Source organism: Belonocnema kinseyi, chromosome 3 (assembly GCF_010883055.1).
Source record: "Belonocnema kinseyi isolate 2016_QV_RU_SX_M_011 chromosome 3, B_treatae_v1, whole genome shotgun sequence".
NCBI classification, from domain to species: Eukaryota; Metazoa; Arthropoda; class Insecta; order Hymenoptera; family Cynipidae; genus Belonocnema; species Belonocnema kinseyi.
Window position 1 is genome coordinate 95,916,633 of NC_046659.1, and position 14,178 is coordinate 95,930,810.

A 14,178-nucleotide genomic window follows, 5' to 3' on the forward strand; every position below is an offset into this window, starting at 1 on the left:
ACATAGATAAAATGACCCTAAAACATTTTTGCAAAATTTTTATTTTTTGAGTCGTTATTGTTATTTAACTTTTTTAGCATTGTTATCGTAATTAATTTTTGTCTCCCGATCGGTACAATCAATTGTCAGAATTTTTTGCATGTTTCGTTAAATATGTTCATTCTATCAAATAAAAATCATTTTACCATTTTTGCATAAATATTGATGAAATTAGCAACTATTTTGATAAACAAATAGAATTCGTTCTAACTTCTCAATTGATTTCAATGCTTTAGTTAACTAATTACGATAGCTCGTTTGATTACGAAGATTTTGGTAAAAAAAATTAGGGAACTCGCATATCATCAAAAGTTGTGCGTGTTTTCGTGTTGACGTTCCGCGCTCCGTGCCGCGCGACGTACGATATTCACGACGTTGAAGTTTGTCACAGATATGGATTTCAAAGTTGTGTAATTAATTTTTAAAAAACTATGAGTCATATAAAAAAAGTAAAAACACCTCTGGATTCATCTCAGAAATATCTCGATGGACATTTTTTTTGTTTAAACAATTTTTTAAACAATTACGCCATTTGTTATCTTTCTGCAATTGTTATAAACAAAGTATGCATCGGATCGAAAAAGCAAGTGCACCATTGCATTCCTATTCATAACAATTGCAGAAAGATAACAAATGGCGTAATTGTTTAGCAAATTTTTTATGCAAAAAAACAAAAAATGCACACCGAGATATTTCCGAGACGAATCCAGAGGTGTTTTTACTTTTCTTATATGACTCATAGTTTTTTTTAAATTAATTACACAACTTTGAAATCCATATCTGCGACAAACTTCAACGTCGTGAATGTCGTACGTCGCGCGGCATGAAGCGCGGGAACGTCAACACGGAAATATGCACAACTTTTGATGATATGCGAGTTCCCTAATTTTTTTAATCAAAATTTTCGTAATTGAACGAACTATTGTAATTAGTGAATCGAATGAGAAGTTAGAAGGAATTCTATTTGTTTATAAAAATTGTTGCTAATTTCATCAATATTTATGCAGCAATGGTAAAATGATTTTTATTTTATAGAATGAACATATTTAACGAAACATGCAAAAAATTATGGCGATTGTTTGTACCGATCGGGAGAAAAAAATAATTAAGAGGACAATGCTAAAAAAGTTAAATAACAATAACGACTCAAAAAATGAAAATTTTGCAAAAATTGTTTAGGGCCATTTCATTTATGTGAAACTCTTATCTTATCACGCATTTCCGAAGAAAAATCACAACCTATAAAAAAAAAGTGGCCCACTTGATAAATTTGGACACTTCTGTAAACCTTAAAAAGGGGAATTTAACAGCGCGAACTCTTTAGCATTCCTGAATATTTTAAAATTGTTATAAAGGAAACAAAAGAATCAGCAATGTAAAAAAGAAATTAAGTATTTAATCAATTCTGCAACGAAATTAGAAAAGTTCCAAGATACTGTACACTTTCACTCTCAAAATAATAACACTTCTATTAACACGGAAAAATAAAAAAAAACACTAATCTCATGGATACTTATCTGTCTGCTTGGAACATTGTAAATATGGAAAGGAAAAATCTAATTCACTTTGCAAGCACCCATAACAGTCAATTCAGTATTAAACAGTCCCTCCATACTAAATTCACATTAGATTCATAACCAAAAGTTCTATTATTATTTGTATAATTATGTTTTTAATTGTTCTAATCAGCTGTTTAATTTATCTTATCAGGTTGTTTGTACTTCATTGTGGCAGTACAGAACTATATTACCAAAAATTTACCGAACGTTATTTCTTATCATTACCGTTTAAGAAAAGAAATTACAGTCCTTTCACCGAATAATTGTCTACCAGAGTGATGCCATCACACTATTTGGATTTTCTCGAAACAGAATAATTTGTTTGTATCAAACATTTTTTATTCTTATTTGACTTTACCCATATCTTTGAAGTGGACTTCTGTCTTATCTGTAAATTTTGATTTCGACTTTACAGAATGTTTTGTCGATTTTCTGAAAAATTCCGATTTGGTTGGATATCTAGTTCCGTACTGCCAGCCTTCAATTATATATTACCTGATTTTAATTTATCTAATCAAAGTGACACCTAATAATCTTTTATTTATTTTTTTAAGTTTAAGAATTTGGAAATTACGAGATTGTTTTTTTTCCCGTAGTTATCACAAGGTGCGAATCTGGGATCCCCAAGTTCTCTTAATAAACATCAGCGAACAAAATCGAGTCCTGAACAATTGGGAACGACGATGATTTCACCAGCAGAAGCTAGCCGACGACTGATAGCCTCAGAATCAATGAAAGATCTTTCTCCTCCGAGACATGGACGACATAGTGGAATCGACCTGGACGATCCACCGCACATCACACCACCAGGAACTCCACCACCACCTTATCCAACTCCTAGTTCTAACAACTCCACGTCTTCCGGTTTGAATGATGTAAGTTCTTGTCATTTTAGAAATTAGCGACGGGTTGTCTACTTGACTTTTGAATATACACCAAATTTCAAAATATTTCAAAGATGTTAAATATTTCAAAATCTTCAAGATATTTCATGAGGATTTCCAAAACTTTAAAAGATTACGGAAAGATTTCGAAAACTACAAAAGATTTCACAAAATTTCAGAAGGATTTCAAAATATTTGACAAAGGTTTCAATGATTTCACAAAGGGTTCAAAATATTCCACAGTGTTCAAAATATTTCAAAATAATTTAAAAGATTTCAAAATTTTTCAGATATCACAACGATTTCAATTCTTTCGAAAAAATGTCGAAGATTTAAAAGATATCACAAAGATTTCAATGATTTCAGAACGAGTTCAAAAAATTAAGAAGATTAAAAAAATATTTCGGAAAATTTTTTAATTTAGAGAATATTTCAAAGGGCACCAAAGATTTCACATGATTTCGCAAAAATTTAAAAGATTCCAGAAGGATTTCTAAAGATTTGACAAAGATTTCAAACATTTCACAAATATTAAAAAAAAAAAAAATTCATAAATGTTTTAAAGGAGTCAACAAGCTTCACAGGTTTCAATGATTTTATAAAATTTCAAAATAATTCACAAACACTTCAAACTTTTTGAAATATTTTGCTAAATTTCCGAAGATTTTCGAAATATTTGGAAGATATCACAAAGATTTATAAAAAATTTCAAAAGATTTCAATGATTACACAAATATTTCACAATGATTCAACAAGTACCATACGGATTTCAATGATTTTTCAAACATTTCGAAACATTTCACCAAGATTTATAAAAGATTAAAAAGATATTATTTAAAAATAATTTACAAAGATATCAATGTTTTTAAAAGATTTCGCAAAAATGTGGAATATTTCGTAAGCATTTAATTAAAAAGGGTTGACCAAGATTTCAATGAAATCATAAAGATTCCCAATATCGGCAATCTTTCAAAGATTTCACAAAAATATAACAAATTTCATCAATATTTCAATAACTTGAAAAAAAATGTTAAAGATTTCATAAATATAAAAAGATATCACAAATAATTAAACAATTTCGAAGATGTCAAATACTGCACAAAAATTTCAAGGATTTCACAAAATTTTCAAAAGATTTCAGAAAAATTGTAAAGATATCGCAAATATTTGAACAATTTCACAGATTTCGAAGGATTTCAAAAATTTTACACAGAATTCACGATTTACTGGTACGCCAGATTAGAAGAGTGATCAATCTCCCAGAAATTAAATTAATTTAAAATTCCCTTTGGGTCGTTTTTAAATATTTGAGAATTTCCAATCCCAACGGTAATACATATTTCCATTGCTGGGTTACATTTTTTTTTTAAATCAATAAATTTTACCAGTTTTTGCGAAAACTTTTTCCTTAGAACTGTTTTTACAATTAAGACTCGATTTCAAAAGCATAAAGTGTTTTTAAAAATGTTTCTTTGCGATCAATTTTAAAATTAACTTTTCATCCAAACGCTTTGAATTTCAATTTTTAAAAGCTGCGGCATGTACCTACTTGATGTTTCGAATGGCCAATCAAATAAGTATTGTTTATTAGTTAAAATTGGACTAAAGTTACTTTTACTAAGTTTTTTTAAATACTATTCTATTTTCTCTAGAAATGTAGCCCAATTTTAAGATCAAATAAAAAAATGTTAAGTTTGAAGTATCATAAAAGCGAAACCTGGTTTTTAATTTAAATAATATATCCTAATTTCTTGTTTTATTTATTTTTATTTGTAGAGCGACAGTTTTTTGACGTCGCCACCGAAACATAATGCGAGTCTCGGGGAAAATCCTGGTCTTCCACCTGTTCAAAAACCAATTATATCTATGGAAGATGACGATATGAGTGATCAAGAAGTGGTAAGATACATTTTTTTATATTTATAATAATAAAAAATTCTAAATAATAATGTACACTTCAAAGATTTCGTTTAGAATTCTTGCTCACCTGTGTTCAAATTGTCTTTTCTTTTATGCACCAATATTTTGAAAAAGAATCTTAAAAAAATGTTTCTTTTTTATTGCTAACTTTATTATCTTCAATTTCAGGGCCAATTAGAGGACCACGGTCCTTTTAAATATCTTTCAAGATTGTGGGGACATCACGCACATCTTGCAGTTTTTATTAATTACGTTTTGTCCACTAACGATCTCTCCAGTCTGGTGAGTCGATATTACAATTTTGTGTTACTGTACTAACTTTTTCCAAGCCTTCATTATTATTTCCCTTTTTATAGTTATTTTACTTGATAACGGATCTGTACAAAGAAGGGAATGCGAAGGAGATGCGAAAATGGGCATACGAAATACATTCTAGTTTTCTAGTACCTGGCGCTGTAAGTATTTTTCAACAAATCAATTCCATATAACAAATGACAAAATTCCCATTTCCATACTCTTTATTATTTCAATTATATGAATTTATTTCTCCCTTATTTTCAGCCTCTACGTCTAAACAATGTGGATGAGAATGTTGCGCGAGAGATAGACGACGTACTTTTAAAAGAGTCTGATAAAGAAGAGATTTTGCGAAAAGTACGTATCTTTCATACGTCCTAAATATTGTTGATTTGCCAATCAAGCCTTACGGGTTGCCACACTTTGAATGTTTAAACTCATTCTTTAATTTGATTATATTTTTATTATTTTAGATCTTTTGGAAAGCAAGGGCTCGAGCAAAAGAGGAATTAAACGAGCAGCTAGCCGATTTTCAAGTGAAGAGAACCGCAGGACTGGGAACTTTGTTTGGACCCAACGATTCTGATCTCGATGAAAGTATGTCTGACAAACCTCGAGAAATCAAAATCATAGAGAAGTTCCTTCTACCAAAAGTGGAGGCTTATTTGTAAGTATCCGAATTCTCTTACATTTACATTGATACTTTCATTTCTAATTTTTCCATAATCATTTATTTTAATCAACTTTTCAGAGAGGACATAGAGAAGGAAAATGTCGATCTCCGTCAGTTTCTGATAGCAGCTGGTTTAGCAACAGTATTGACAAAAATATTTCAAATTCGGCCTGTGTCAATTGAGCGGGTTCCGATTTTCGTTGCCAAGGATAAAACGAATATCAAAGCGCGTTTGCTCACTGGAAAAGCAAGAAAAATGACAGTCCGAGGTCATCACTTTATAGCTCATCAATATTTCACCGTCGATTATTGCAATCACTGCCAAAACATTATTGGTGGAATTGGACCTCAGGGATATCAATGCAGCAGTAAGTTAGAGATCAATTTAAATAATGCTCTCTGTCAAATATTCCTTTAATTAATTTCTTTTGGCTATAAAAATTCGAAATTTACTTATATTTTCTTATTTATCTTTATAGATTGCACTCTCAGTGTTCATCGTCAATGTGTTCGTGTCGTGGAAGAAAACTGTCCTGGTCCACTAGTTAGGAAGGAAAAGGGAAACGACCGTTTTAGCAAAATTATGGAAAGAATTCGTCCCGAACGGAAACCTCCTTCTCACCAACCACATCATCAAAATCATATGCACCTCAGTGAGTTAAATTGTTTCTAAACCATTTTAATGTCTACTTTAAAAATCCACTTGTTTTAAACGCGTTTTTATTCCAGTTGAACGTATCAAAAGGTCGGAAGAAGAAGGTGCCTTGACGGATGGAGAAAATGGTGAGTGTAGAAAAAAAAAACTAAGGTTCATTCTTTAAAAAAATGTAATGCTTGAATTTGAAACTAGGTCTAGAATCTACTTCGTAAAATATCAACTTTTCGTTGTAGACTTAAAAGCTTGATGAGTCAGTGTTTACAAAAAACGGAAGATTAAACCAAAAAAAGAAAATTTGTGAATGGCTCTTTTAAGGCTTCTCCATTTTATTTTTCGAATTTAAAACCTAAATTTTTTTTCGAATCAATTTTGAATGTAGTTATCTTTAGTCTCATTTTCCGATATTTTTCATGCATTTTATTTAGCGAACTATTATCGGAATATTAAGCGCGACTCGAGTACATTAGCGTCACGATAGAGGAAAATGCGCGTTTGAAATTTACCGCTGTTGCACTGACTCTGGCCCTGTAATCCATAAATTTCAACCTCTCAAGGACGTGTGGATGCTCTCGTTCAAACGCCACATGTTCTGTAATATCCCGTATTTTAATCGTTTACGTCATGTTTGACTATATGGAAGATCTGCTGTTTACAAAGAAAAAAATGATTAGCATCTGTTGCTAACCCACTATTTAAAAACAAAATAAAAAATTGGAGGCAGATCTGAATAAAGCTAATCAAAGTTGGCGCGTGTGCGAGAAAAAGTGCCGTGCTATTTGTATTTGTACTTTAAGAGTCCATATTTCCAAGTTGACAATGTGTATTTTTAACGCTTACTTGACAAAGTGTGGGCACACTGGAATCCAAATTCCAGAAGATAGACAACGTGCCTGGAATGAGTCATTCACATAATTATTTTCTCAATTAATGGGAAAATCTCTATCGGTTTAATCTAAGAGGCATTCGATAATTCGTTGTTCAAGGTCTCTGCTTCTCTGGAATATTAATTTTGATGAGGAGAACTTGTGGCCCTGATGGTCACGTCCGTGACTGTTTAAGTCAGGTTTTTCACGTCAGTTGGACGAGCGAGAGAATGGGAATATAAAAGATTTCATTGACCTTTTACATGAGCAATTATTGGTTTTATGAACGAGAAATTGTTTACTGAGGGAGGATAGAAGCCAAAATTTGGTAAAGGTTCAATTCAACTTTAAAGGGGTGCTCCGTTCTTAGCAATAGCTCATTATCAATTTTATCAAGTAATATTTTTAATACAGTTTGTCTGAAACGTGTTTCCAATTTGTATTATAGTGTAAAAAATTATTTTTTAATTTAATTTAAATGATAGAAGTGTCCTACAGCCTGGTCCCGAATTTGGTTGGTCAAGGAACTTCCATAAGAAAAAAATAGCTATCAAGAATAAGCTTAAAAAATTGTTCTTTTTTAACAAAATATTATAACTCTAGTCTTTCAATATTATTGACCAGGGAACACAAAAAACTGGACAGGAAAAAGTCAAGGAATCTTAGGAAGATAATCTTACGAAGTTTTACGCCCAATCCTGTTACCGGTAGTTTTTCATTTTGATCAAGTCATTATGTATTTAAATGATAAAAAGAATCTGGCGTTTTTAGAGATATTAATTTTGAAGCAATCTACTTGGTTAAAAAAATTTAATTATGTCTTAAAATTGTATTTTTAAATGGGTTAAAGTTCTTAAATGTGGCATCTGTAAGAAAGTTTACGAACTTGTAAGCATTTAAAATGTAGATTAGGGGAGTCCAAAGAAAGGAGGTCCGTATCTCCACATGGATTTTCGATTTTTTTGTTCTTGTGTAAACAATGATCTAATTTTTCTCGAAAGCGACAGATCATAACTCAAAATTATACAGAATAGAAAATACGCGACTCGATAAAATGAGTATCTTTTTTCATACGTTTTTTTTTATAATTATGCATACTTAGGAGATTTGCGAAGAAAAATTGTTATAGAGAAGCGTAAATTATTATCTATTTCACTTACTGAGAGGTCTTTAATATACATGTGAAATTACTATTTTTCAAAAATTAGTTATGATGAACGCTTCTTTATAACAATTTTCTTCACATATCTCCTTAAATATGCATAATTATGAAAACACTTATAATAGAAAAATACTCATTTTAATGAGCTGCACCTTTGATATTCTGCATAATTTTGTGTTATGATCTGCCGTTTGCGAGAAAAGTTAATTTTTCTGTAAAAGCAGATAAACTCGCGACCTCCAAATAATATCCAATTTATTACTCCTTCCACTCTTTTATTTTTAACCAATTAAGCCCAGAAATATAATTTTTAATGCAAAATATTGTAAAGAATTCTAATTGAAAATCGTTAAAACGTATTTCCGAAAAAGTGTTTCGACCGATTCCGTTTGAATTGTGAAAAATGTGTTCCTTTTTGAAATTGATGAAAAGCCATAAAAGGATTTTTTGCGCGGTTAATTAGAAAATGTGTTATAGGTGTTTAAAGTTATGATGAAATGTTCATTTTTTATGATATCTTGAGAAATATTGCTCCAAGAAAACAAAATTTCAAAAAAAGGTAACAAATAACAAACAGAGAAGTGTTCGTATTATTATGAGTGTTTGCAAGAATCTAAATTGAAATGAAAACTTTTATATTGGAAAGCAAACATAGAAAAGTAATATTTACTTGAAAGAAATCATAATTTGGAAGCTTTCTATTTTAAACCGTGCCTAAGTAGGTTCATCATAATTCGGTCAACTTAAAACAGATGTTTTCAGTGTGCAGAAATTTTAAATTTCGTAAATTTGAATGAAAATATTAGTTTTTAAATAATCTAGTTATAAAACTATTTACTATTGATTTAATAATATCAATAGGCTAAATTATTAAATATAAACAATTAAAATTGGATATTACCTAAACGAACATTGCTACAAAATAAAAAATAAATTCATATTTGGTTCTCACTCTTCGCGCCCGATAATATATTTATCTGGCGCTTCGCGATCGACAATGTATTTACCACGCGCTGCGCGATCGGTCTTCTTATTTCTCCCGCATCTGTGCGCAGGCTTTTTAAAATTAAAGGTCAATTAAATCGACAACTGTAACTTGATGATTGTGAATTCTCTTTTTTTAAAGCTCCTTCGGATTTAACGAACACATTCTCATCACGTATCTCGTGCTTCGCAATCGATTTTTTCCAAAATGCAAACTTTTCTACATTATGCTCAACTATATTATATCAAATGTATTTTTTTCTGTACCTCGAATTGGGACTGCTTATTGAGATATTGCAAAATAAAGTGAAAATTTGATTTTTAATTATTACTTTTTCACATTTGTTACTTTTTTGCATTAAATTATATTCTTAGCTATCCTGAAAAGTGTATATCTTTTTAATAAATTTATATTATTACAATTTATAATGTGCATTGGTATTAAAACAAAAGTATTCCAAAAAACTTAATTTTTTTATTTCGAATATATTTTTATAACAAGAGTTTATAACAAATTTGTAGCTATTTTTTGGTTAAACATTTTGGATGATCAACTTTTGTCTAGTTATTTTTTCGTAGTTTATATCGTTTGTCCAAAAATTTAATTTTTTTATTTTTAATGTTGTTTTTTACGAATAAAATAAAAACTATGAGTCCTATGAAAAAGTGATTTATAAAAAATTTGTAGATCTTTTTTGGGTACACAATGTTTGTCCATTCATCTTTTGTCTTATCTTGCAAAGCTTGACTCTAAAATGGAATTTTTGGTTTATCATTATTTTTTGTACAGTCAAGATTTGAATTTTCAAATTTCCAGAAAAATTCAAAAAGTTGTTTGGATAATCTTGTGGGTCGTTTAAAATGCAACGATTTTCTTCTTCTGACATTCTTTCATATCGTGCGTTATTTGGCATAAAATTTACATTTTCATTTGTTTTTCGTTAATTTTTTTTTTCTATAAGAAAAAGTCATTTTTGGTACATAGTTCGTGTTTTTTAATTACTACTAATAACCGTACATAGTATTTAAAAAAATTTTAAAAGTGGTCTCACAAATGTCGAAAATGCACTTTTTGAATTTGTTTCCAAAATGGCTGACTAATTTAAGACACTAAAAGAGTATAGCAAAGGCCAATCCAATCTGTCAATTTTTTCGGAATTTGTCTTGCGAAGAAAATAAAAATATACAGACGCACATACAGACACTTTCGCGAAAACCTGTTTTTCGGGTTCAGAGGGTCTCAAAACGTGGACATTTGACACAAACGGGGACGGGGGGTCAAATTTTCCAGAAATATATTACCTTCTCTGATGAGAATGTAAGAATAAACTGAATTCAATTTCAGACCTAAGGTATAAAAAATACCCATATAAATATGCGTCTTTTAGAAACTTAAGGCCGGAAGCTGAATTAATTTTATTCTAGCTGGTAGAAATACAGGGTATCTAACCGACCGGGAAACCCCCGGGGATTTCTTCTTCTATCCCAAAATTGATTTTTTTCTACTTTATCTTCTCTTTATTGTTTAGTTGAGAATCAAAGGGAAGAAATCTGGTTGCTTCACATTTAGTATATTATACAATAAAAGTGTTTCGATGATTGCCAAATTTAATTATTTAAATGTTACTTGTATGAAGGTTAACAATTTTTCTCTTGAATCGGATGAAAGCTATCAGGATTCTCTATAAAATGAACCAGAATGAAGGCATCTTGTCAATTTTTTAAGACGATATTGCAAAAATAGTGCAAATTGAAATGTTTTCTTAAAATGTAATTAAAATTTAATATAATAAGTGTTTTTAATTTTATACAAGAAAGTTTTAAAAGCATGCTCCACCATGCAAGCAAAAAATTTCGCAATAACAATGATAAGTTACTGAGATTTTATAAAAAGCATCGATAAACAGATGGTGTCATCATCGTGATCAGCAATGTTATTTTGATTAATATTTATCACTTCAGTATGTGGTTGAGGATAAGTTTGGTACCAGTAAATAAATGATTGTCTACTTTAAGACATTTGGTATATGTATTTTTTGGTGAAATTCCCATTTCTGTACATTGGTTTAGTACAAATTACAACAAAAAAAACATCTTTAAATTGGTCGGGAAAAACCCGGAAATTAAAAATTGCCTGATCACTAGACACCCTGAAATCGCATAATATAAATAATTACATTATTTTTTCTATCTGCTGATTTTTTAAATAAAATATTGCTTGATTTTTTAATGGTACGGCCCTGGTAGCTCCACGCTATATTAGAACTTTATCGTCGACGTCCCTATGAAAGTCTGAACAGAGCAGAATTGAGCTAATGAGCCACTGACGTTCGCAGACTTCGCGCCAGTTTTTTGTATCCGAAAGTTTTCGATCTTTTCCGATCTCCTGTTCAGTTAATCTCTGTATGTGGACATTACACGGCAGTGTTTACCTAGTGAATTATTCATACATCAGTTTCATGCCAGACTTTTACGAACGCAGTCGGTTTGAAGGAAACTTAAAATCATAAAAGATTTTTGCTGTCGGTTTAAAATTCAAATAGTCTAAAACACGCATGATATTCAAGCATCTAATTAACGATTGATATTAAAGTGTATATTCTAATAAAGTGCGTGATGTGTGACAGGAAATCGTGAAAAATGAACAGCTACAAAATGTGTATATAAGCAAATCTTTATTATCTCTGTTTGAAGTTTATTAAACACAATTTCACAATCGACTTTTCAATATCTGACTTAAAATTAAACAAATACTTTCAAAATCCGAAACATAAATTCACTAACACTCTTCAAAATTATTTTGCGCACTAAAATAAAAAAAAACAGTCTAAAAAAATTTTAAAAACTGTAATTTTCCACGTATTCATTGTCCGGATTTTCTGTAAATTTGGCAGAGTCACGATGAGCGTGGGCACTTATCGCGTTTTTAGTGAGCAACGATTGAGAACTACATCAACTATACGACACCAAGAAGATCTTGTGTTACACTTGTTACATGGATAAATTCAATGTGGATGTGGATGTGAAAAATCGCAGAGTCCCGACCTCGTTTCACTGTTCTTTGATAGCGGATTGTCATACAAGGAAAAAGAAGTTGCGAGGAAAAAAGAGAATCGAGTCGAGACTTGGTGGGAGACCGGAAGTGAGTACGGTGGGAAGGAAGCGAATCGCTTAGAACTTTAGGAGAAATTGTGACCAGTTTATAGAAAGAACAGGTCGCAGAAGCTGCGAAGGTCGACTCGCACATGTTGGATTTACAATTACAAGACCCCCTGGATGGGGGTCATCCTGTGTCCCATCCTGTCAAAAACTGCCCAACTCTGCCATCCAGTAGAAGTTTCGTAAACCTGCGGCTCAGCTCAGAAAGATACAGGAATAAATTCAATCGGAAGCTCAAAATTGATGGTAATATGAGAAAAAACTCTAAAACTCGGCATTAGACTTCTCCCAAGTTTTTTTTTTCATCGGGCACGTAGAACAAATGGGGAATTTAAATCGGAATTTGATTTGCTTTTAATTAGCATTTTGCCGCTCTTCCATTTGTAACAGGTTATTTAAATTTATTATTACTCATATCTATTTTTATTTGACAGATATCCCCCTTTTATAGAAAAAAATATCGATCAAGTTTCTCCTTTTTTCTTTCATACACTCAGGCCTCGGACTCATTTCACAATATTTACTTTTTGACACTTTTTTACGATAAAATGATTTTAATACTATTTTCAAACAGCTGATACTAAATGCTATACAATTTTTTCAAAATATGCGCTAATGCAACTATTTTTTCACTTTGCCTTTAAACGTATTTTTATCATTCTGTTTGATTTGCTGAAGAAAAAAAAAACATATTTCCTGTCTTAAAAATTGCGAATTTAAAAGATTTAAAGGGATTTCAAGAATTCAAACTTTTTAAAAGAAATTTTAAGGGTTATTACAAACTTCAAGATAATTCATGGCATTTCAAGATAGTTTACTAGACCTACGCGATTTTATAGGGTCTCCAAGGACTTTAAAAATTGAATTTTTTAGTAGGTACCAAGGGATTTAAAGAATTTCCAGGGATCTTAAAAGGATATCAAAGGATTTCTTCTAACCATTCAAGGGATTTTAGATCATTTCAAAGAATTTCTAGAGAACTTTTGGGAGTAAATATAAGGGTTATCAAGAGATTTCTAAGGATTTTTTGGGGGATTTTATGGGCTCTCAATGGACTTCCAAGATTTAAACATTTTTTAAGACATTTTAAAATATATTAAAGATTTCAAGATGTACGAGGTTTCAAAATATTTCTAGATAGTTCATGCAATTTTACAATACTTGAGGGATTCATGTGAGTTCAAGAGAAATGAAGAGATTCTATAAGATTTAAAGAATTTCGATAAATTTCAAGGAATTAAAAACTAAATTTGAGGGTTTCCAGAGATTTTTGAGAATTTCAACGGAATTAAAGGGATTTTAATAGATTTCAGTAGATTTCAGCGGATTTCAGCGGATTTATAAGATTTGAAGGAATTTCAAAACTTCTAGGATATTTTAAACCATTTCAAGAAATTTAAAACAATATACATGGATGTTCTATGTGACTATTCAATTTTTGTAGGATTACTAGTGATTTAACACAATGTAAGGGATCTTAAGAAGCTTAGGGTATCTTAAAATATTCCAAGGAATTTAACGAATTTTAAACTTTGTAAGGGTTTTCCAAGAATTTCGAAGGATTTTAGTAAATGGCAAATGATTTTAAAAAGGTGTCCAGGATATTGAGGCTGTTTAAAAAATTCCACGGGATTCTAATTTATTTTTAGTAGAAGGTTTCAGAGAGTACATTAAATGAAATTGTAACGGACTTCTGAAGATTGCTAAGAATTTAATGAATTTTTGAGATTTTACCAGATTTGAGGAATTTCGACGGATTTTAAACGATTTCAAATATTTCAACAGATTTCACAGCCTTAAATGTATATTAAAAGATTCGAAAGAATTTCACGCGATTGTGTGAAAATAGTAATCCCCTCGATTTAATATATTAAAAATATCTATGCTACTATTCAGACTAGTTGAAATTTGAACTTCTCAAATGAGTCTGAGGCCTTTAAAGTTCAAGACAATGTGATAATTGACAATGGAATGTTATAT

At 30.6% G+C, this 14,178-nt stretch overlaps 2 protein-coding genes across 4 annotated transcripts in view; both read left to right on the forward strand.

Annotated features, from left to right (window-relative positions):
• LOC117169365 (rho guanine nucleotide exchange factor 12) overlaps positions 1-14,178 on the forward strand; it is a 118,235-nt gene that overhangs the window by 54,086 nt on the left and 49,971 nt on the right. For both annotated transcript variants that reach the window (XM_033355710.1, XM_033355711.1), the window contains 9 exons: positions 2,195-2,473; positions 4,259-4,381; positions 4,571-4,684; positions 4,759-4,857; positions 4,964-5,056; positions 5,173-5,366; positions 5,451-5,740; positions 5,852-6,025; positions 6,102-6,155. In XM_033355710.1, coding sequence (XP_033211601.1) covers positions 2,195-2,473; positions 4,259-4,381; positions 4,571-4,684; positions 4,759-4,857; positions 4,964-5,056; positions 5,173-5,366; positions 5,451-5,740; positions 5,852-6,025; positions 6,102-6,155 — 1,420 coding nt within the window. The remainder of the gene's footprint in view (positions 1-2,194; positions 2,474-4,258; positions 4,382-4,570; positions 4,685-4,758; positions 4,858-4,963; positions 5,057-5,172; positions 5,367-5,450; positions 5,741-5,851; positions 6,026-6,101; positions 6,156-14,178) is intronic.
• Positions 11,358-14,178, forward strand: part of LOC117169370 — a 7,318-nt gene continuing 4,497 nt past the window's right edge. The window contains exon 1 of one of the 2 annotated variants that reach the window (XM_033355722.1): positions 11,358-12,444. In XM_033355722.1, the coding sequence (XP_033211613.1) occupies positions 12,285-12,444 (160 nt within the window). In that variant the 5' untranslated portion in view covers positions 11,358-12,284. The remainder of the gene's footprint in view (positions 12,445-14,178) is intronic. The other variant, XR_004466652.1, reaches the window with a different exon arrangement.